Source organism: Falco biarmicus, chromosome 18 (assembly GCF_023638135.1).
Source record: "Falco biarmicus isolate bFalBia1 chromosome 18, bFalBia1.pri, whole genome shotgun sequence".
NCBI lineage: Eukaryota > Metazoa > Chordata > Aves > Falconiformes > Falconidae > Falco > Falco biarmicus.
In genome coordinates, this window is record NC_079305.1 from 3,583,960 (window position 1) to 3,607,225 (window position 23,266).

Genomic DNA, 23,266 nt, shown 5'->3' on the forward strand with positions numbered 1-23,266 from the left:
TCCGCAAGCGAGGAGGAAAACCGTCCTCCGAGAACCCGAAAAAAAAGCGGAAAAATAAAGTGCTTGGTTTTCCTGTTTGCTGTGAAATGAATACGCACGAGGTGAGATGAGCCTCGTGTGTTCCCATCCTCGCCGCCCGTCCAGGTACCCAGAGAGGGGCTGCGGCGGAGCATCACCAGGGTGGGCACAGGCATGTGCTGCCCCCCTCCCTCCTGCCCCCTCTTTGTGCTGGGAAGGCTCGGTGGGAACGCGGCGCCACTGGAAAAAATAACAATAACAATTAAAAAATCACACCTGTGACTCGCCCCTGGTTGATTTGGGGTATCTGGCGGGGGTTGTGGCACCTGGAGCAGCGCTTGTGGGTGGGAGAGGCAGAGGGGACACCTGGTCGCTGTCCTGCCGTGTCCGAGCTGCCACACTGTCCCACCACACCAGGTGTCATCAATGTCCTGAAACTTGTGGAAAGCAGAGAGTATGAAAAAGTCCTTCGACGGCACAAAACTGAGCAGAGAAATTGCTAAATCGCTCCATCTCTTCCCCCTTTCCCCACCCCCCCACCCCCGCCCTGGCAGGAGCCACCACGTTATCGCGGCTTTGCTTCCTCCAAAAGGGACGACACCAAATATGTGCTGCCGACGGACGGGTTGACACTGATGGGTTGATACCGATGGGTTGACACCCCGTTCTCCAGCTTCGATGCCATGCGGCAGCTGGAGCGCCACGTGCAGCGGGCGTGATTCCGGCAAGCACGGCGAGATGTAGAACAAAACACCGGCCCAAAAACATCCTTTTTTGTAAGGCACCTTTGGTCAAGGCAATGCCTGAATCTAAACTCCAAGGGGAACGCTTTCCAGTCTTGCTCCACATAGTTTATCGAGGGTTTCTACCCAATAAACAACACCCCACAGAGCTGATCTGCTGGTGCTTTTGGCAGGGCAGGGGGAGGGGGGGGGGGTAAATCCCACCGTCACTCGCCTCAGTGAGCCTTTTCCCCTACAGCCTTAGGTCTTGCTCCCTGATAAATAGTGTGAATCAGCCCGAAACACAGTGCTGGCACAGGTTACACTTTAACCCGGAGGAGCGCTGACACGAGGAACCCTTTCTGCTTCTGCTCCATGCCCTCCACCACCAGGGAGCTGCTGCGGCCAGAGATGCCAAAGCAGAGATGCACGGGCTACGCGTTTTCCCCATGTTCATGAAGAAGGGACAAAATTATTCATCGTTTGGGGAGGGAAAACGGGGAGTCTGGTCTGGCTCGCGGTTTTGTCACGTCACGCGTCCCACCCCCCTGAAAAGGAGCTGCCTGTGTCTCTGGGATGGTTTCCTGCCATCCCTGCCTGGCAAATAAGAGTCATCCCTCGCAGGTCATCAACCACGTGAATTCAACTCAACTTACAAAACCTCCCTTTGAAACAAATCGGTCTTGTGCAACGATTCCCTCGCTGCTTCACAGGGCACAACCCCTGCTTGGTGCATCCCATCCCCGTGCCGGAGCTCCCCTGGGCTGAACAGGTCCCTCGGGGGCTCCACGAGCCCCAAACCCCCTCACAGCAGAGAAGCAGCAAAGGACAAAGCTAAAATGTCCTTAGCACCACCTCAGTGGGGCTAAAAGCACGATCTGGCTGCAGACTGCCCTCGTTTATAGACCGACAAGTCGCTGCAAAATACCCCGCCGCAATCCGCGCGCGTTGCATCATGGCGAGCAGCTAAATAAAACGATGAATCAGACCCGCAGATCTGAGTCCTCCCTGGTACGTAACCTTCTTCGTGGGGCCTCTGCACGGCGGGACAGCTCGTAAGCAGCAGAACCACAAGGCACCGCCAGAAAAATGCTGAGGAACGAGAAACAAGCCGCAAAACGCAGCAAAATGCTCCCGCCTGTCGGATGTCCCTGCCCAGAGAAGGTGGCGGTGGCCCCCGGGCCATCTGCCTGGCACTGGGCAGCTGATTAGGGGCACCCGGGTGGGCTTATCGCAGCCCCTCGCCCGGCAGGGTGGCTGCACCCACGCTGATAAGGCAGGAGTGTCCTGCTGGCAGGTGGGCACCTTCTGGGAACCACAGAAACTGTGGCTTATCAGCAAGAGCCAGTGGGATAGATGTCTTTTTATTTATTTTTTTTAATTATTATTTTTTTCCGCTTTCCAAAATTACAAGTTCTCTAACAGCTGAGCAACACCTTGGTTTAGGGTGGGTTTTATTTTATCCTTTACACGACCTGCTGCCACCATCACGGGGCTGCGGGCAGGGGTGCCGGACTGGGGGTGTGGAAGGGGAGCACTGCTTCACCTCCAGCAGCACAATGCCACATAGCAGTAAATTACAAGACTTTGTAAATTTATTATTTTTTTTTAATTTAGCCATTCAGCAGCAGGTAATTGTATTTTTAATGATGGAAAGGAAAAGGCACCCGCTTACGGCACCATGAAAAACACTCACTTTACAGGAGGGATCAGAGCAAATGTATGTTGTTAAGGGCAATATGCTTGCAACCTTATTTCTTTATGTCCCCACAGCCTTTTTTTTAATTATTTTTTTTATTTTTTTGCTAGCTTGCGTGCCAGATGCTTATGCTGGAGGAAGGATGGTTTTCACGTGGGAATTGCCAGCGGTCAGCGAGCAGCGCATCCCAGCACGCTCCCCACCCCGCGTGGTGTGGATGCAGCCCCTTCCTGGCACGCTGGCACTTGACCACCACCAGCCCGCCCCCCGCCCCCCCAGCCCCATCCCTCCTTGGAAATGTTCAATGCCTTAAAATAAATTTTCAACGACGAGCATGGCCCTCGCTCCCCAGAACTGTCCTTAGGTCAAGGGCAGCATCAGCCTGCAAAGATGCCCTGGGAAAGGATCTCTCTGACACCAGCCTGGGTTTTCCTGCCCACCCGGGTGCATTTTGCGATGCTGCTGGGAAAAAGCAGCCAGAGGGAAACAGCAGCTGCTAGGACACCCAATGCATTTATTTTTTATCTCTATAGCAAATGCTATAAAAATCAGCCCACAGCATTGTTTTGTCTTCAGGGTGGACTGACCCACTTATTTGAACACCAGCGTAAGGCATCCTCTGCTTTAAGCTCTCGCTGAGTGCACCGAGGTGCCAATAGCTCAGGATGGGAAATTCAAGAACATTAATCCCCACTGCGGTACAAACTCCAAGCATCTCTTTTTGCCTTGATTCACCAGAGCAGCACTCCAGATTGCCCAGGTATTTGTTTCATAGCCAACATATGCATAACAGATCAACCACAGTGCATTAAGTTGATGCCGGTGAGGGCCATGAGCACGAATGCAAAGTAAATGAGAGAGAATTGAGCTCTAACGATGCTGCTGGGTTATTCCTAAGCCAAAACAGCCAGAATTTGAAAACTCAGCGCTGCAGCTCCACCAAAGCGAGTCAGACACATCCAGCGCCCATTAACATTTATGCAACCTCAGAGGTAAAGGTGTGGATGCGAGGAATTTGGCCTCTGGGTTTTATTTCAGCGCTCACATAATCTGACCTAATTTACCATTACCTGGCTCGATGGATTAATGGGACAGGGAGAGGCAATACCCAATGTGTATAATTAAACCTGCCTTTTGTATAACTTCCTGGACCAAATTTTTTCATCGACTTGCCTTTCTGGTTTGAAGCCCTGGGGAAACAATGGGAAAGGCACAGCACATGCTGGTGGGGCTTTCGGGCTTGACTGGTGGCACTGGGAAGAGGAGGCTGAAAGGACCCCACGGGGTTTGCTGGCTATGGGTACAGCATACTTTTTTTTTTTTTTTTTTTTTTTTTGCTAGCAGGCAGCAAAATTAGATCCGGAAAGGAGGGAGAAAACCCTGGCTTGTCATTCATGGGATGTGTTTAAAGCTGGGGAAATGATCCTGCTCTGCCACTGACTCCTCATGTGGCCTTGGTCAAATTCTTTAATGCTGATGGGCTTCACCTTCACTTCTTCTGGGCAAGGTGTTGGGTGGTCAAAAGGCAGTGAGCAAAAAAGGATGGAATGAGGGCTCTGCAGCTGGGGCCGTGGCTGCTGGGCAGCCCTAGCCTGCTGCTACAGTGCAAGCAAAGACAAAATCAGCTTTATTCACCCCAGAACACGCGCAGCCAGCACGTCGGCTCCGAAATGGGGAGAGGGGTGTTTTTAACAAATAAACACCAAAACGCAAGAAGAAAAGTCCAGCTGGGAGACGCGGCTCAGCCCTGCCTCCTCTTCTACATCCCCTTCACCCCCCCACCGGCCAAAAACCCGGGTGATCCGCCAGGTGCTCGGCTGTGATCAGCGAGGACAGGCGCCCCGCGCCCCAGCTGCTCCCTATCTGCTCGCCCCGCTGCGGGCTGATATTGGGGAGGGTGCGGTGGGGCAGGCGATGTGCTCCCCTGAGATAGGGGCTGGCACCCTGCACACACCTTGCTCAGGCTGTCAGGGTCGACCTGCACGTGTCTTAGAGGCGATTTCTCCTTTGGAGATGGCTGATGCCCAAATGCCGTCTCCAGCGAGCTCTGCCAGGCTGCCCTGATGGGTCTCCATCAAGCTGCTTTCCCTGGGCGCCGAGTCAGAGTGAGCTCGAGGATTTGAGCGGCGTGGCTTCATCCCAGCTTTCCCCCGAATTGCGAAACAAAGCAGGATTTGGTGCTTGGAGGAAACCTTCCTCCTGCGCAAAACGCTCCCCAACGGAGCATCCGAGCCAGAATCCCGGCTCGCTTCACCAGCACAAGCAACAGCCAGCCAGCGGAGAAGGGTTCAGTCCCACTGGTGACCCCGTTAACGGTGGCATGAAATATATTCACAAACAACTAATATTTAATCCGTCGCTGCAAAGCTTATGCATCTGGAAATAATTAGCACGCACAAAAACAACTTGCGCATTCCTCCCAGGCCTCCATTTTGTGCCGCCTGCAGGCTCTGGCAGCAAAGGTTTGATCGGCAGCTCTCGATTTCAGCTTATTTTTCAATATTTCAAACACCCAGCCCAGCTCAGGCCAACCCCTGGCCTGAGCTTGCCGGTGATGCCAAAATTGCCAGTGATGCCAAAACCACCGTCAGCCTCCAGCAACTGCGCACCCCCCCACCCCCCACCCCCCCCCCGCACAGCTTTTGTGTTTGCATGGTTTGATGGCAGCACTGGTGTTTTTTTTTTTAATATTTTTTTTTTCCCTCCACAAAGCTTTTGCTGCCGCTGACATGTTCCTACATGTGGCTTCGTCTCTGCAGATGATGGCAGCATCGGGAACCGGCTGCCCTGCAGCAGTTCCCCCCGGAGTCACGAGTTGCAGCAACTATTTTTTGGGTTGAATTAAGCTTGGAAAGGGACCCATGGCTGCTGGGGTTTCAGCTGTGCAGCCGGTGGGAGCCCCTGCAAGGTCAGGATGGGTCCCACCAGCCTGATGGTTGAATGCCCACCCTGCTGAGTGAAGCCCTGAAGGGACGTGCTCCTCAAGCTGCTCAGCACCTTCATGGGTTGAGCCCCTGGGACAGGTTTGCTCCCTTGTGCTGACACCAGCTCCCGTGGCTGCCCCCGGGGTTCTGCTATCATCTTGCAAAGCAAGAGCAGGTCTAAGAGCTCCTTCTCCTCGGAGGTCCTGTCATTAGCTCAGCACCATTTGCCACCCCAAAGCACCTGCTTTTTTGCCTGAGGCCACATCCAGCCGTGCTAGGGATGACTTGCACGCCCAGCACAGCTTTTCCTGCAAGTTCAATACTGTCTGCTCTGCCCTGGTCCAAACTAACCAGGGATATACACCCGCGGACAGGGTTTGTGATGCTTAAATCCTAAAGAAATCCCAGGTCTTGCCTGTTTTGGAACCCTGTACACGTGCAGCGTGGCTGCAGCCCTCCCTCCAACCCTCAGCAAAGCCCCCTCCCCTGGCCTGCCTGGGCACCCTGCCCTTGCTCCATGGGGCTCCGTGCATTGCTTTGCCTTAGTCAATATATTTCTACATTGCTCCTCTGAGAAGTTCATTAAAGCACTTTAATTAATGTGAAAAAATACGCTGGAGACAAGCAACTTCGTTCTCGGCACGTGGCAAAGCAGCTGCAGTGAGCCCTGGTGGGAAGCATAGCCCTGACCACACCTGGTTATCTGGTGGTAAAACCCAGCGTGCAAAATCCAGCGTGCAAAACCCAGCATGAAAACCCAGCGTGCAAATCCCAGTGTGCAAAATCAAGCATGCAAAACCCAGCCTGCAAAATCCAGTGTGCAAAACCCAGCATGAAAACCCAGTGTGCAAATCCCAGTGTGCAAAACCTAGTGTGCAAAATCAAGCGTGCAAAACCCAGTGTGCAAAATCAAGCGTGCAAAACCCACCCTGCAAAATCCAGTATGCAAAACTCAGCATGCAAAACCCGGTGTGCAAAACCTGGTGTGTAAAACCCGGTGTGCAAAACCTGGTGTTCAAAGGCTGTCATGAAAAATCCGATACACAGAACCCAGAGGCGAAACACAGCGTGTGGGCTCAGGGGGTCTCCTCGGGGACAGCTGGGTGCGCTGGTGGCTCTGCGCCCAGTGGGGAAGCAAAAGCCAGAGTGTTTTTGAGAAGAACCAACAGTGGCTCAGGAGGCAAAGATGAAAGTTTCTCGTATGAGAAGCGAAAGAAGAAGAGGAAACACGGCAGAAAATGAACTCGTGTGAAAATCCGCTGCCTTCCACGTTCCCCTCCAGCTAGAGAAGCCCTGCAGAGGATCCTGAGCAGAGCAATGAGGCTCCTCGGTCACATCTGCTTTTCATAAGGGACCAGACCGACAATCCCAGCTCTGCTCCTTCACCCTGCCCACATCTGGGTTCTGTGTGCCCAGTGCGACCGTTGCTTTCAAACACCAGGAATTTGCATTTCTGGATGCTGCCGTGAAATGCGTGGCGGAGCTGCAATGCTCCTTCGCTTCCAGGCTTCGCACCGTCCAAAGGCAAAGCCTGAACGGGATGTTTCCAGCTGGGACATCCCAAAGGAGCGGCTACAGGGGCATGTGGTGGCCAGACAGACAGGACAGCAGCAGGTACCCAGCTGGCATGAAGAAAACGGCAGCAGCCATCAGGCTGGATGCCCAGTTTTGTCCCAGTTTCCTCCTGCTGGGCTCCAGGGGATGAAGGCGAAGCTTGTAACACAGCAGTTTGTGGTGGCAGAGGGGACAAGAAGCGGTGGAGAAGCCAGAGCAGCCCAGCAGGTCTGGCTCCTTCCCTCCCACAGGTGAAGAGCAACCACAGGGGAGCAATTTCGGACCTTATAAAATCACCCAGTGTATTGCTCAGCCCTGGAAAAACAGCGTTTAGCCCACGAGAGCTTCCCACAACACCCTCCAGACCTGGACACGCATCCATGGCCAAGCGCCCGGCCGCCCTCCCTGCCGCCGGGAACGGGTCCCGGGGCCGCCCCATGAGCTGCTGATGAGCAGCAAAGCTCCCCAGCTCTTCTGCCAGGTTATTCCTGTCATTAATAAATTATAGTTGCCAGGATAAACTTGTTCTTTCCCATTCCCAGCCTGGGCACAAGCTGTGCTGCCGCTCAGCGGCAGCGCACAGGAGGGTTCCATGCTTCCCCAGCAGATTTCCAGCCTCTTCCAGGCGAGGAAATATTTTTTTTGCTTGTTTTTTTATGATTATTTTTTAACCAAATTCATTTATTTATGACTTATACACGCTAATGACAGGTGCTACCGTACCACTATAAAATCTAGAAACACTTTTTTTTTTTAATTGTATTGTTTTATAAACGTCTGTTTACACCTTTATAGACCGTTTGCAGAGGTGTATCTGCCTGTTGACACCAGACACACACCCACAGCCACCAGCGCTGCGCACCCAGCGCTGCGCACCCAGCGTCGCGCTAAGAATTAACCCAGCACCGCCCTGGCCACGCCCCCTCGCCCTTCTCCACGCCTCCTTATGCATAACCACGCCCCCTCAGCCGCCGTGGTCACGCCTTCCATCTGGCCACGCCCCCTGGGGAATCCCTTCCCTGCCCACCCCCGCGAAACTCAGCGCCACGTCTATGCGTGCGTGCGTGCGTCACGTCTGTGCGTGCTTGCGTCACGTCCGGCGGTGGGACCCGGAAGTGGCGCGGTGGTCGGTTGCTATGCGGCGGGCCGGGAGGTGAGCGCGGCGGTGGCTGCCCCGGTTCACGGGTGGGCAGCGGGGAAGGGGTCCCTCCGTGGGGGAGGCTGCGTGGGGGAGGGCGGTTCGGGGTGGGCGCGGCGGGCCCCTGCCGCCGGTGCGCCTCTGGGGAGTGGGATGGGGGTGACACCGGGCCGGGCCCTGCGGCCTGCCCGCTGCTGCGGCCCTGAGGGAGGGACGGGTCTCCTCCTCCGCTGCTCTGCGGGCCACCAGGGCCTGCCCCCCCCGTCCCTTCCCCTCCTTGCCCCTGCCGGTGCGAGTGGTGGGCCCTGCCCTCAGCGGGGGCGGGCGGCTACGCTGCGTGGCACCTCGGGGAGGTGCTTTCGGAAGGATGGGGCGTGTGTGGAAGGGCCGAGACCAGCTGGGGGGGGAAAGAGTGAGACCTGACCCTGCTTAAGTGCCGGCATTTACCTGGGTTTTTGGTTGTGTTTTCTTTTTTAATTTTGCTGATTTTTTTGTTACATCTGGAGCCTTTGCATTTTGGAGACCAGCTTTGCAGAGTTGAAGATACTCTGTTTGTAAAGACCTTGTGTAGCAGGTGCGCTGCTGCCTGGGCCTGGCTTTCTTTCGCCTCCCTCAGCAGAGTGGTGAACAGCAACGGTCCAGGCAGGGTCAGCTAGGGCTGCTTGCCCGAGTCTGTGACCAGTCAGGCTCTGAATGTGTCTGAGGATGGGGAATGCACAGCCTCTCGGAGCAACCTGTCCTCGTGGCCCACCACCTGCACGGATTTATCTTATGTTCACATGGAGTTTCCTGTATTTCAGTTTGTGCCTTTGGCCTCTTGTCCTGTCACTGGGCACTGCAGAGAAATGAGTTTGCTTCCCCCTTAGGTTCTCCATCTGTAGGCATTGATGAGAGTCATCACCTCTCCAGGAAAAACAGGCCCAGCTCTCTCAGTCTCTCATCATGTGAGAGATGCTTCAGTGCTTCCATCCTCTCTGCAGACCTCTGCTGGACTTGCTCCAGTAGGTCTGTGTATTTCTTGTCCTGGGGAGCCCCAAACTGGACCTACACTCCAGACGCAGCCTCGCCAGTGCTGAGCAGGGAGGAAGGGTCACCTCCCTCGACTTGCTGGCAGTGCTTGTCATAATGCTGTCTAGATCATCTATGTTTCCTTTTTAATTCAGGAACAGAAGAGCAATGGCTTTGAGAATGATTGATGTGCCTTGTCAGTCTGAGGTGAGCGGCTGATGTTTGAACACCAGCTGGTCTTTCCCTCTGCTGGTCATAACCCAAAATGGGGAGGTAAGAATCCCAAAGGACTGTCAAATTAAATTGTGATGTCTTTTGAGTGAAGGACAGTGAACCTCATCATGAATTTATGGCTAATCAGAGGGGGGAATAGCGCCTTGACTGCACTCAAGCCAGAACATGAGCAAAGCAAAGCTAGAGCAGAGCGAAGTGAAAGGTTTTGTGAAGAATCTGTTTGTCCTTAGCTTGTTTCAGAATGCATTGTCCTTCTTTTTGGTAATCAAGTCCCTTTTTAAAGCAGATTATCCTCTTTGAATTTTAGGATCAGCATCTCCTGTTTGCTTCCTGCTTCTTGGCACTTCAGCATCTCTCCGGTAGGATGTCCACGTATTCTCAACACCACTTTGCGACAGATCGTTGTGATAGGAATACTTGCTGCTGCTGTCTCTTTGCTTTACTACTCTCTAGTAGTCATCCGCAATAAGTATGGGCGTGCATACAGGGACAAAAGGTTCCACAGGTGAGAGCTGAAAAGACTTTTGTGGAAAGGAATGAAATGTAGTTTTGGTGTGAAAAGGAAAAAAAAGGATGAGTTGTTTCTGTAAAGCACATGAACGAGGCAGAGGAAGTATGAGCAAAACTTCCTCCTTTTTTAGTGAAGCTTTCCATATCTAAGCTGATTTTAATTTATCAGAAATTAGCTTTCTGATATCTCTTTCATGTATCTGTAGCAGCTCTGTAAAGCTATAGGCACAAAAATATTGCATAATGAATTATTTTGGAAATTACTTTGGGAATCTGATTCTTATGGGTGGCGCTTTTTTTTTTTTTCTTCAGCAGCAGTACAATAATAGAAACTGTGTGATTCCTATGATGAAAACTGTCGTCCTGTTTAGAGTCTGATGTTGAGAAAAACTTCCATGTGGAACTTAATTGCCATGTAGTAATGCCTAGTTTTCTTCTAGATATCTTGCCCGAGTAACTGACACTGAAGCTACAGATACAAACAACCCCAATCTGAACTATGGCATCGTTGTGGACTGTGGCAGCAGTGGCTCTAGGATTTTTGTGTATTGTTGGCCAAGGCACAACGGTAATCCACATGACCTGTTGGACATCAAACAGATGAGGGACAAAAACAGAAAGCCAGTGGTTATGAAAATTAAACCAGGTACTGAAAAGAAATTAATTATAGATGCGATTTTCTAGGTAGTGGCCTATCCTAGCTTTGTTTTTTCAACCCCTATACTTAAAATAAAGTATATTTATTTTATATCTGGGTAAAGGGTACTTGAGAGCTGTCAGCGTGGCACCCCTCCACATTTCTTTGGGTTTGGTTGCAGAGAGCTTTCTTCAGCTTTAAAGCTTGAAATGTGACACTGACGGGCAGGAGGTAGATGATTCTCTGTGGAAGTAGACAGTTGCCAGTTCAGTTGTCAGTTAACTTGGTTCTGTTTATCTAGTGAATAAATAATTGGCTTTCTGTAAAGCTGTTTGAACCAATCATACGTTACCAGTTTGTATCTAATACGGGGTTTTGTTTATGGTTAAGAGGATGATGAATTGTTAGCTTAATTCTTATCTTCTTATTTCTGTGTTTGATTCCCTGGGTTTGGCTTGGGGTTGTTAATTTCTCTTCTGTGTGTTGGTTATCTAGTTTTCCAGGAAACGCACAAAGCTTGAGTTGCTTCACTTTTGTGTTTATCTGTTTCACTAGGCATTTCGGAGTTTGCCAGCTCTCCTGAAAAGGTCAGTGATTATATTTCTCCACTTCTGAGCTTCGCTGCCCAACATGTGCCACGTGCAAAACACAAAGAGACTCCTCTTTATATTCTGTGTACCGCGGGAATGAGGATTCTGCCGGAAAGGTTATTGGCTGTCTTATTTTTAGCATTTAGAATAGTGATCCTGCTGTGTCAGACTATTTTTTAACTGTTCAAAATGTAATTTTGCAGCCAGCAGAAGGCAATACTTGAAGATCTGCTCACTGATATTCCTGTGCATTTTGATTTTCTGTTTTCGGACTCACATGCAGAGGTTATTTCAGGGAAACAGGAAGGTAGGTTAATGTTGGAAAAACTGTCTTTGAAATGTTTATTACTTTCATGGCACAACTTGGATAATTTGGGGGGTTTTGTTGTTGCTCTTGGAAATTCTGCTTTGGTTGAGAGACCTTATTCCTCAGTAGCAACATATGGATTGTGGAGATGATCATCTGCTGTGATCTTCTAACTTGTCTAAACGTTTTCTAATTGGCAGCAAAAATAACTTAAATGAGTTTAACAGGAATTTGAGTCCGTTTTCTCTGGCTTTGTGGAGGGAGGGGTAAGGATAAGTCACAACATTCTTGAGGGAAGCAACTCTGCAGGGAAAACTGGTTTCTAAAGGAGTGATGTTTTGACACGATCAGATCACGAGAGCCTTAAAATCACTTCAAAGGTTAACATGCTTTCTTTGGAAATTTAGACATCAGACTGTCTTCAGTATGTTGAATTAGGTTTTGTGTCTAGCCTTGACTTGGGAGAGGAGGACTAGAATAACTTGCCAGGAATGTTTAACATGTTTAACTTCATAGTGTTTTATGTAATTAAATATGAGCAGTGATATATCTTAACTCATATGCAAAATATCCCTCTTTGTTTTTAAGATGATAAGTACCAGACATTCCTGAAATGTCCAAATATGTTTTCTTATGCCTCTAGGAGTATATGCATGGATTGGCATCAACTTTGTTCTTGGAAGATTTGAACATACAGATGATGGTAAGTATTTTAATTGGGAATTGGATCTTAGGAAGGCCTTCCCTGGTTTTAAGACAGATATGTTAGTAAATAGCATGTGTGTAGATGCTACTGTTGGCTTAATTTCTTTGTGAAATGTCAATGATCTGCATTGCTACGAAAAGTTAACCAGCAGTAGTGTATTGCTGCTTTAGGCCCACCCTAGTTTTATTTCTCGCTGCATTTTCATTGTTTTATCCAGAGGATGAAGCGATTGTGGAGGTGCATGTCCCAGGCAGCGAAAACAAAGAGGCCATCTTTCGTAAGAGGACAGTGGGTATTCTTGACATGGGCGGAGTGTCGACTCAGATAGCGTACGAAGTCCCTAAAACTGTAAGCTTTGCCTCTTCGCAGCAGGTTATTATCTGTGCAACTTTCTTCTTTTCCTTTTGATTTATTTTAATGCATATTTGTTGTTTTGTTTTCTTTGTTTTGAGCCCTATTCTTCATTACATCACATTCCAAAACCAAGGCAAGAGAAGATGGCAAATACGATTCCTTCATCAGCTAAGCAATTCATTTGTGTTTTGTTCATTCAGAAAGTTAATTTCTATTAGTAGAGTTTGCCACTGATTTTTAAATCTAAGTGGACCTGCATTCTTTATGTGCATGCCTGTTTGTGTGTACAACTTTAAAATTTGTGTTACACTTCAGAGACTATTCTGGAATTTAGAAACCTAAAGTTGTGTGGTGGTTCTTATGTAAGATATGACTCCTTCCTTTTAAGTTGTGTTGGTAGAAACGGGATTAACAGGACATGGGGGTAATAGTACAGTTTATTCAAATACCACCTGTGTCCTCAGCACAGTTCATCGGCTGTAGGAAGCAAATTTCTTTGTTACAAGTCTTAAATGGAACGTAAACTGCTCTAACTTGAGTCCACTAAGTTCTAGAGTAATTCCTCGATTTTTGAAGTTGGATAACTTCCCGTTAACTTAATTGAGAAATTATCTAAAGCAAGAATAGCATAAAAGCCCTATGTTTTGACTCTTCAATGCACTGTTACAATGATGTATGTATTTTTTTTTAAGTCTTCCTGTGAAATGACGTGTTTTCATTATTACAGGTTTTAATAACTACACTGCATTTCAGACAGATGCTCTAACAAATCATTTGGGCTGTTAAACCAAAGTATGGGCCTTTAGATTCAGAGCAGATTGCCCCAGTCAGATATGAATTGGAGATAGGAAGAATTGAGGATGACTGTTGTATGTCTCTATCTGAACATAAACCAACATAAAATAGATATTCTGGTCCTGGAACCTGTCCAGGTTCCCACAGAATGACAAGAGTCAAACAACTGTGGCGCTTACAGTGCTAGTGCTGGTTTTCATTTACAACATCAGTTGGAAGCTCTGCAAGGTTACGCTGTATTTCTGAGAGCATTCTGCACCAAGTGCTTCTGCTACATATCTCTTAAATATCCGAAAAGCTACTGCAAGTGACAGATGTATGGTATGTGAAGAGAGCTGAGTGACTGACAGGTCTCCTGAAAAGCTTGAGAGTTCCAGATTGGAAAATGAAGAACAGCTCTGCTGGGCAGAGCATAAATCTACCTAGCCGAGCGATTGGTAGCGTGGGGACTCGGTCAGAAGTGGTAGCATAGAGATAAATAGCCACAGCACGTACTTTTTCACAGTGGAAGATAGTTCAGGGTCCAGAGCAGCAGTTCCTGGCCTTTGCAGTTCCTTGAGTATCGGTAGTGATAATGCAGTTCTCTGCAATCAATATGGTTTGTTCTCCCTATGAAGTGGAAGGCAATGTGGACCTTGTGAAAAGGAAAATAGATGAGTAAGGGGTGAAGCTTAAAGACGTCAAGGGAGTCCAGTTGTCCAAAGAACTCATCTTTTAATCTTGGTGCTTGTGTACCTACAGGAAGAAGTAGCCAAAAACTTACTTGCAGAATTCAATTTAGGCTGCGATGCTCATCAAACCGAGCATGTGTACAGAGTCTACGTTGCAACGTTCCTTGGCTTTGGAGGAAACGCAGCACGCCAGAGATATGAAGACAGTCTATTTACCAGTACAGTGCTGAAAAACAGGTAGCTGGCTGTGGTCACTTGGGGATATGGCTTCTGTGCATCACTGAGCTCAGTAACCCCCTAACTTGAATATATTTAATAGTGTCCTGACATAAAACTTGATTTTTACAGCATGCTGCATGCAATGCTGAAGTTTCTTTAAATGAGGATGCTTTGCTTTGATGCTGTCCTATCTCAGAGCTTGATGTTTCTGATATGCAGTTGTTACTGTGCTTCCTCTTTTATACAGGCTGCTGGGCAAACAGACTGGAATGACTTCTGATTCACCCTACCTTGATCCTTGCCTGCCCCTGGATGCTCAGGATGAGATCCAGCAGAACGGACAGATAATGTATTTGCGGGGAACAGGAGACTTTAATCTGTGTCGTGAAATTATTCAACCGTTCATGAATAAGACTAATGAAACGCAGACATCTCTTAATGGTGTCTATCAGCCTGCTGTGCACTTTCAGAACAGTGAATTCTATGGTTTCTCAGAGTTCTACTACTGCACCGAGGACGTGTTACGCATGGGAGGAGATTACAATGCTGCTAAATTTACTAAAGCCGCAAAGGTAAAGTCTTTTTGAGGTAAAGTTTTTGCAATTCAAAATAGCTACTCTCTAGAAGCGTGTTTTATTCTGAGAGTCTTGCAAGAAAACTCCTCCTTCAAAGGGCCAACATCCTTCTACCCTGCAATGAACTGTTACAGGGCTTCTCTTTTCCGCAGTAGGTTTACTTTTAGGATAATTGTTTTAAGGCACAGTAGTAAAATTGACTGTAGAGGGAATGGGACTCACGGTAGTCAAGTTCCAGCAGAATTACTGATAATGGGGAAATCCATGCTGCTTCCACCCCTTGCTGCTTCTTAGGAATGTCTTGGTTCTTGTTAGAAAAAAGATCCTTTTCCTCTTGCTACATTTTGTACCAGTTTCCCAGGTGTTATTCTTAGCAGGGATCTGTTGGGGACATTTTAAAGTAAGGCTACTTCTCCTGAAGTAGAAGAGTATGACCTGCTTTGTCAATGCCCTAAAAATCAGTTGTCTTGGTTTTCATCTCAGAGTATGTGACCAAAGAGTTTTAAGTGCTACTGAATATTAATTCAACCACAAATGCCAAGTATGGATCAAAATGTTACAGAAGATACTGTGAAATTTGTGATCTGACTTACTAGCAGTACAAGGGAAGCTGTTACTTTTGAGTTTTCTAGCTTTTGGTATTTACAGAGCATCTTCTTTACTGGCATTTTTTTCTTCTCAAGGCAGAAGCAGTGTTGAAGTCTGTCTTTTGTTGTGGTTTTTTGTTTTTGTTTTTTTTTTTTTCTTGAAGGATTATTGTGCCACTAAGTGGTCTGTCCTACGGGAACGTTTTGACCGTGGTCTTTATGCATCACATGCTGATCTCCACAGATTGAAGTAAGTATTTGTGTTTGTACAGCAAATTCATTCATGCAGAGTTGCCAGGGAGAGCTCGAGGTCATGTCCAAATGACCATTCAATTAAATCATTGAAAGCGTGAATATAACCTTAAATATTGCATCAGCCATAAAGAAAGTACTGATAATTGTGTCTTAATTGTGCTCCCCAGTCCTCTGGAACACTGTAACTGCTGGCCTGACCTTATGCCACTCTTTCTGTAGGTACCAGTGTTTTAAGTCTGCCTGGATGTATGAAGTATTTCACAGTGGCTTCTCTTTTCCTGTGAGTTACAGCAATTTGAAAACAGCTCTGCAGGTTTATGATAAAGAGGTGCAATGGACCTTGGGAGCCATACTTTACCGAACACGGTTTTTACCTTTAAGGTACCAGTTGTTTTCTCACATGTCTGGAAGGAGCAGTTGGGTGGAAGGTATGGAAGTTCTGTGAAGGGAAGAAGTACAGTGATGGCAAAGCAGCTGACAGATAGGGGGAGACAAGATGTTGCTTCTAGAGCATCATATATAATCTCAGTACATATTTCAGGCAGCTCAAGTAATGCTTGATAAAGACTGTTCTACTATAATGGGCTCTGAGGCAAAGTTAGGTTTGCAACTTATGTCTGTTGTCCCTTTGATTCTTTTCAGAGACATCCAGCAAGAAAACTTCCGTGGAAGTCACTCCCACTGGAGGAGCTTCTCCTTTGTTTACAATCACTATTTGTTTTTTGTCTGTTTCCTGATTGTGCTGCTCTCCATCCTGCTCTACCTGCTAAGGCTCAGACGGATCCACAGGCGAATGTTGCGTAACAGCTCGTCTACTTCCCTATGGATTGAGGAAGGCCTCCCACCACAGAAGATTGCAGGACCCTGATGAGATGCTGTGATGGAGAGCTTTTGTTGGACTTGCTACGCAAAAAGCCATTTTTGCCTCAGGGTTCCTCCTTTTTGTCCCTTTAAACCATTGAAGAAGCAGATTGCCCAGGGTGTGTAATACAGCTAGGCTTTGGAAATATGGGAAAATGGGGTCAATTTGGCTTAGTCTCGTTAGACGATATCTGCCAAAAATTATTAGTTTGTTTTTAATATTGCACTTTTGTGTCATGGGACGAGCAAAGGCTCGTCACCAGTAAATGAGTATCAGCAACTTAAGCTATGTATGGTAAGGGAATGAGTGTGAGTTCTCATCCTTCGGGTGAGACTGTGAAATACTGTTAGCTAGGATGAATGAGGACTGTTTTTATTTTCTTTTCCAGATTCCAGGATTGATATCACTTGACTTCTCAATTCTGAGTCTCCTCAGTCAAAGAAAAGGAAGTGCAGGGTTTTCAAAAGCAGTAAGAAAAAAAAACTTTTAGGACAGCTTATCTGATTTTATATTCTGGAATAAGTACTCTAATGGAGAAGAAAAACCTATTGCACCCAATGCTGTGCTTCCACAAAATGGCTTAAATCAGTTTTGTTTTTATTTGTGACAGTTTCCCCTTTTGTCTTGGAAGCTATAGCCTCATAGTGGCACAAGTCACTACTTTTTAATCCTTTATTTCTGTTTCATAATCATTCAGAGATCTCCCTGAAATTCCAGTAGGGTGAAGAGAACTGGAATATGCCTAGGTTCTTGTTTCTGCTAGAGTAGACATGCACAGTGTCTTTTTTTTTGTTTGCTTTTTGAGTACTCTGATTTGTTAATTTATATTTTATTTAAAACTGTTAATTTTACTTGAAAGTAAATTTGTCCATGATTAAAAGTGGGATTTATATGAACTTTTGGTGTATGGATATTTTATTGCACATTATCACTTCTGTTCTCGCTGTTTGTATCCAACTGGCAAAACTTTCTTCTCTTCTAGTAGGTGTGAATATGCTGGAAAACTGGATGCTGTTTCCATTATTGGAGAGCTAGACAAGCTGATACCTGGTTTTTTTGTCATGCTTGAGGTGCAGTTTGTTCATCTAAAACTCCAGATACTTTGAATTGTTTTATTGTCTTCTTTTGATATGCTTGCTTTTGCCTTTGAATAGGAAATTCAGGCTTGATCTGCTGAACTGCAGCTAAACTTAGGTGCTAAATTTCCTGCTCCTTCCACCCAGTGTCTGGTAGATGGCTGTGTTGCAGTCATGAGAATTAACTGTGTATCTGGTGGAATTCTGAAACAGCAGCGGAATCTTTAACTGAATGTTCAGAAATAACAAACAGGGTCTTCCTCTTATAAAGGATTTTTTTGTGCCTGGCAAATCTAAGCACTTCAGCTCAGGGTCTGTTTTGTGTTTTGCTATTTTTTGAGCACCATCTGAGCGAACGCTTAGATAATAGACTTCTCACTTCTGATGTCTGAAACTGTGGCACAAACTTGTTGCACTTGTAGGCTGATAAGAATTATCAGAAAACTGACACTGCCAATTGTTACAGAGCCTGTACTTCCTGTTCCTGAGATGCCTAAAACTAGTGTACAGAGCTTCTAATTGAGTGCTTAGATAAAGCAGCCCCCTTTGGACAAGGGCTGATGTCAGTGGTAAAGTGGAGAGGAAGTATCAGTGTGTGACTTTGCAAAATCCAGGCAGATACCAAGCATCCCTTAACAGAAGAGATACTGTCTCAGATGCAGCAAGCAAAAAAAAAAACCCACCCAACCCAATCTAAAAAATGCCAATAAAAAAACTTAGGAAAATCATAAAAGTATTAAGTTGAAAGAACAACGTTTCAGACCTGAAATAGAATTTTGTTTTAGATGCTGCATCATTTTCTTCTTAGCAAAGTTCTGAACATGTAAGAGAATGCAAAAAATAAAATATCTTAATATATAACTTTAAAATTGATTCTTTAATAGAATTAGAAGCTCATTTTTATTAAGTAATGGACAGTCATGGGAAAAAATCCTATTCTGGCCTTAACTAAGGCAGTATAAACATTTTTAAATGGAAAAACAATTGTCTAAAGTTATATAATATGTCATGCTTGAACCAACTGCAGGGTTTCGACGTTGCTTTCTTATCTTGTAGGATGGACAACCTGGGACTGTGCACAGTGAAGTATGTGTTTTGTGGGCCCCAGAGCTTAAGAAGATTTTGGTAGAGCAAGCTGCAGCTGGGAAGCTTGGTGCATGCACTAGGGACAGGTACAGCACTGGGGTAATGGAGACAGATTGGTCTTGCGCTTACGTAAAGCATCGTGTGCCTGCTTTAGGGTTTCCGCACTGGGGAATGAAGATATGAAGCAGGAGTGTTTGGAATGTGAAGAAAGATATGATGAATGGTGGTGAGAAAGTGATCAGGAAAATGGGACATGAATGGGCAGGAAGCTTCCCACATACCAGTGATGGCTCTGCAGTGTACACTTTTTTATTTTTTCTTTTTTTTTTTTATTTTGCCCTTCACTTATTTTCTGCTCCAGGATCCTAGCAGTATTGTCCTGCTTTTTCTAGTGATTTGGTTCAGGAAGGGCAGAATAAAAATAATCCAATACACAATTTCCTCCTGTAATGGTAAAAACATACTGCCAGCAGATATTGGTTGTGGGAATAGCTACTGTTCATTTAAAAATCTAAGCAGTGCATGATAAAACAGATTCAAACAAGTCTAAGGCCTAGAAACAAACAAGTTTTCTTCATTCATGCAAAATAGGGCACAGAGGCCTGTTTTATATCTGTATTTTTCCCCCTTATTCAGATATCAGGTGGTAAACTGGTTGATAAGGTAAGCAGGTGTCAGGGTGCTTCAGAATGAGGCGGGGGGGTGTGTGGGGTGTGGGTGTGGGGGTGGGGACGACACTATCTTCAAAACTAAAACCAGCTGGCTCTTAATCTGCTTTCCTAAATTCTTTAAGGTCTTTAAGAAATACCATTAGATGTTCAGCTGCCCCTCCCTGTGCAGGAGAAGGGTCAATTTGTCATGGTAATGCCAGTCACTGAGCATCACTTTTACAGCTTGGGGTTTTTTTTGTTTTTTTTTTTACTTCAAAATAAACTCTTTTCCCCCAGTTGTTTCTTGGATTTGTATTTCTTTATGCAGGTTTTCTGCTGCATTATGTCTTTACGGTTGTGATGGTAACTGAAAGATTTGAGGGGAATGAGCTGAGTTTCTTTAAACTGACTCTCAGCTGTTCCATCTTGTGATCACAGAGCCTCACACCCTGGCAGGAGTACAGTGAGCTTCAAGGGGCTGAGTACACTGGGAAAACAGCACTGGGACCCTGTTTACTGCCAGCAAGCTGGGAGTTAAGCCCTTTGATCTCACGCAGGTATAGGGGGCACCTGGAGAGACAGCTGAGTTAAATTAAATTTTCTAAAGTTGCACAGGAGAGAGCCATCATACTTATTAGGAGCAAGAGCCTGTAAGGGCTGGGACAGCATCGGTCCAAGGTTGGAATGGATGGTGTTGTACTCTGGTCTCGTGCTCTTTACACATGTCGCTGCTTGTCCATGGTATTCCAGCTTCAAAGCTTTTGGCCTTGTTGGAGAAGGGGTGCGATTGTGCTTCCATTGCTGTAGACCCCCTAGGGAAGGTGCACTAGGTCCCTCTGTGGAGGGGAGCAATGTGTGCAGTGGTTCGTAGTGTGGTAAAACTGAGCCTAAAACTGGCTGCTGGCTTTGGATGGATTGAGCAGCAGTCCTGAGGTGGATTGCTGTGGCTTGGAGAGGAGTGAGTGTGTGTTGAGAAGAATTTCAGCAGATTCTTAGGCTGTGGATCTCAAAAGACTGGTTATCCTTGGTCTGTACCTTTGGAAAGAGTAGAGCACCGATGGCTTGGAATCTCTGGTTTCTGCTTCTTTTTCAGGAGGTGATTTTAAGCTGCAACTGGAACGTGCTTGGGTTTGGGGCATGGAGGAGAGGCAGGTTTTTGTCCTGGGAAAATGTGTTTTAGAAGAAAGGACATTAAAACCCAGCTTTGAGTACCAGCCTGACCATCAGGGTGGTGTAGGGCAACAAAATAGTGCTGAGCACGTTGGTCTGACTTTTTATGTATGTACAGGCTTGTAGCGTGATCAGAGAGTGTGTCTGTGCAAGGAAGCAACTGGAGCACCCTGCGGATCACTGCTCCCATAGTCTCGCTGCTGGTGTGTCTGTGAGGCCAGTGGGATGGCCTGTGGGGTAGGATTTGGACTGGTAACGGTCTGCTCGTCACGGGTACCTTCCCTGGGGTGCTGCGGATTAACGGGTAACCAGGCTTTGGCAGCCCAGTGCCGGGGGGGAGCTCGAGCCACGCACCGTCCTTCTGCCTAATGCGGTGCAAGATTTCAGCGCGTCGACCGCGTGAGGCCCATCCTGCGTGGGCTTTGTGTGAGTTCATGGTGTGTTAGTGTTTGCTATATCAAGGCTGACAGATGCGCGGGTGCCTTTAATTGCTTTAAGAGCCCACAAGGCATTTTCAAAAGCAATCAGCTAAGTGCCAAACTTAAACGCCTGGATATATAAGACTTGCTGGGCTTTTTGGTGTTTGAACTATCCTGTGGCAAGTGTTTGCAAATTCAGCTCTTAGCTTCTTTCAAAACCTGGCTGTAGCATCCCAATAATTAGAATGTGTGTGTGGTGGGTTTTTATTTTGTTTAATTTTATTCCCCCTCCTTTTCCCCTCTGCCCAGGGGTTTGCACGATGGGGCAGGGGTTCTGGAAGAGGAGGAAGAAGTTTGTGACATCTCCTGAGGAGGAGACTAAAGCCATATTATTCTTGCAGCTCTTTTTGTAGCTCCAGATGAATGGGGAGGGGAAAAAAATAGGAAATCTTTCCATCTCACCCCTGGATGAGCGTGCTCCAAAGAGACTACACGAAGCAACAACACCAGGAGAAACGTGATTCCTTCAAGAGACTTAGCAATACCTGTTTTCACTCAGTGCATGTTTCTGAGCTCAGATTCCCAGGTCACAATGGTAATGTTTATCTGTTTGTGTTTGTTTCTGCATTAACATGCCTTATTTTCTTTCTTCTGCTTCTCCTATTCACCTTGTCCTTTCTCTGGGTCCATTAAGGGCAGGTAAGGCATGCAGAAAAGCACAGAGGGGAGGCAAGGGCGCTGCTCTTTGACCTGTCCCAGTGACCTGGAATGGACAGGCGAATGATACTGAAGCTTCTGGCTTTATGGCCTTTTAAATGTATCACTCTTCTTTTTGTTGTTGTGTGTTTGTGTGTGGAAAATGTCCAAAGCAAATAAGGCCAAACGTGGCCCCTAATGGAAGAAGTGGTTGGGAGACAAAGGTATACCCATGAGAAGGGCGATGTATGATGGAGAGGGTGGGGAAGGGAGGAAGAACGTGGCTTCTCCAGGAACACCAGCCCGAAGGAGGCAACCCTGCAGCTTGTGGAAACAAAAGGTTTTTCTGTCTCCGCAGCACTTAGCGAAGGGGATGGACAGTCAAGAACAGTGACTCGGTGGCATGCCTGATCGGGGGCACCTTGTTCTTACTTGTCCTATTGTTTTTGCCATTGTTGCTACTAAATAATGCATGAAGCTCATTGAAAGCTGAAATGAGCCTGGTGAGGGCTTGCTGTGTCCCTCTCCCTGGGCACCTGCCTCTGTGTGTGTAGTGTTCAGGGGACCTGGTCCTGACAGTTGTTTTTCAGGTCACCCTCCCTTTGTTTAAAGAATGGGAGAACGACAATGACTTTCTCGCCTGCTTGTGCTCCAAGGTCTTTGGATTTGTCGGCGGTGGTGCTGGGAAATTGTTTGGGATTGGGTTCACGGCGTCTTCCTAGATGGTGAGTGATATGTGTTGCTGGAGATACTTTTTAGAGCCCTGATCTTCAAAAGGGAGTGCTCAGCACACTTGTACCAGGCAACAGACAAATGCACTGAAGGCACAAATGTGATGTCCAGGTTTTCTCGAACTCCAAATGCTTTCCAGGGTCCTGGAAGTTACTAGCTCTACATTTCCTGCTACAAGTAATGTGCAGAGCAGGGCAGGATTTGAACCTACAGATGTTTTCTATTCCTAGGTCTCATATGTATGGCACTTTACCAGCATTTCTCTTCAGCTGATAACTCCAGTGGTGACTTGCAAACAAGATTCCAAAAGTGCCAGTATTTTCCCCATTAGGCGGGCTCTCTAGGTTGCCATGGCCAAATTTTGGCAGGCAGGAGTAAATAGCAGAAGGCAGTAACCTCAGGTAACTCTTAGGGTATCACCTGCCATGGAAGCTGAGAGTCCTTAGCTCCTAGCTGATCACGTAGATGTGAAGGGTGTTAACGAAAGAGTGTGTAGTGCATCTCCTACGTAGCAGTTCCCTCCTGCTACTGTTCCTCACTCCTGCATCCCACGTCCTGGCCTTGCAGCGAGCCCTCTTGCAAATTCAGCAACTGGAGTCTCTGTCCTTGAACTAATTGTTCAAGTTTCTGCGTAAGAACAGAACCACTAGCAGAGACTGTCCTTGTTAGGACATGTTCTTTGGCCTGTCACAGTGAATCAGCACAAAAGATGTTAAAACAGATGTTTCCATAATGCCTTTTAAGGATGAAGAGGGATTTGCTGCATTTGCCTGGGCGTAATGGAGACCGGTATGCTGTGTTCTTGAGCATCCTCCCCCTTTTATAACCAAACGGCTTAATTCTCTTCCAATTCCTCCCCTCTTCTTCCTTTCTCTTGGACATAGCTTTCTCAATCGCAGCAAAATAAACCCTGGCAGACGGGATGGGAGGCCAATTCTATCTGCTCAGTGCCCTTCAGGGCAAGAAGTCCCCCCTCTGGCTCTTGACCCCCTGGACACAAGGTCAGTGTGTGCAGGGGCTCTGCTGGTAGGAGGGGGACTCTTGCCATCTAGTGGGAGGGGATGGTAAGCCT

At 47.0% G+C, this 23,266-nt stretch overlaps 2 protein-coding genes across 19 annotated transcripts in view; both read left to right on the forward strand.

Annotated features, from left to right (window-relative positions):
- Window positions 1–17,261, forward strand: part of ENTPD4 (ectonucleoside triphosphate diphosphohydrolase 4) — a 241,090-nt gene extending 223,829 nt beyond the window's left edge. Inside the window, exons 1-14 of one of the 11 annotated variants that reach the window (XR_008826003.1) lie at window positions 8,006–8,102; window positions 9,219–9,270; window positions 9,605–9,802; window positions 10,248–10,453; window positions 11,000–11,150; window positions 11,238–11,341; window positions 11,985–12,044; window positions 12,265–12,419; window positions 13,938–14,104; window positions 14,334–14,658; window positions 15,413–15,498; window positions 15,723–15,884; window positions 16,146–16,483; window positions 16,754–17,261. Coding sequence is in view for 10 of the 11 variants with exons in the window: in XM_056363005.1 (XP_056218980.1) it covers window positions 9,251–9,270; window positions 9,605–9,802; window positions 10,248–10,453; window positions 11,000–11,150; window positions 11,238–11,341; window positions 11,985–12,044; window positions 12,265–12,419; window positions 13,938–14,104; window positions 14,334–14,658; window positions 15,413–15,498; window positions 15,723–15,884; window positions 16,146–16,371 (1,860 nt within the window). In the remaining variant the exon portion in view is untranslated. Of the gene's footprint in view, window positions 1–8,000; window positions 8,103–8,679; window positions 9,061–9,218; window positions 9,337–9,604; window positions 9,803–10,247; window positions 10,454–10,999; window positions 11,151–11,237; window positions 11,342–11,984; window positions 12,045–12,264; window positions 12,420–13,937; window positions 14,105–14,333; window positions 14,659–15,412; window positions 15,499–15,722; window positions 15,885–16,145 lie in introns of those variants that run through there. The other 10 variants (XM_056363011.1, XM_056363010.1, XM_056363003.1 and 7 more) reach the window with 10 other exon arrangements.
- Window positions 17,262–21,223: 3,962 nt separating this feature from the next.
- The window catches only part of LOXL2 (lysyl oxidase like 2), a 62,789-nt gene continuing 60,746 nt past the window's right edge, over window positions 21,224–23,266 (forward strand). For 2 of the 8 annotated variants that reach the window (XM_056362995.1, XM_056362996.1), the window contains exon 1: window positions 22,085–22,187. The gene's annotated coding sequence lies outside the window, so the exon portion shown is untranslated. Of the gene's footprint in view, window positions 21,362–22,052; window positions 22,188–23,078; window positions 23,196–23,266 lie in introns of those variants that run through there. The other 6 variants (XM_056362993.1, XM_056362994.1, XM_056362997.1 and 3 more) reach the window with 6 other exon arrangements.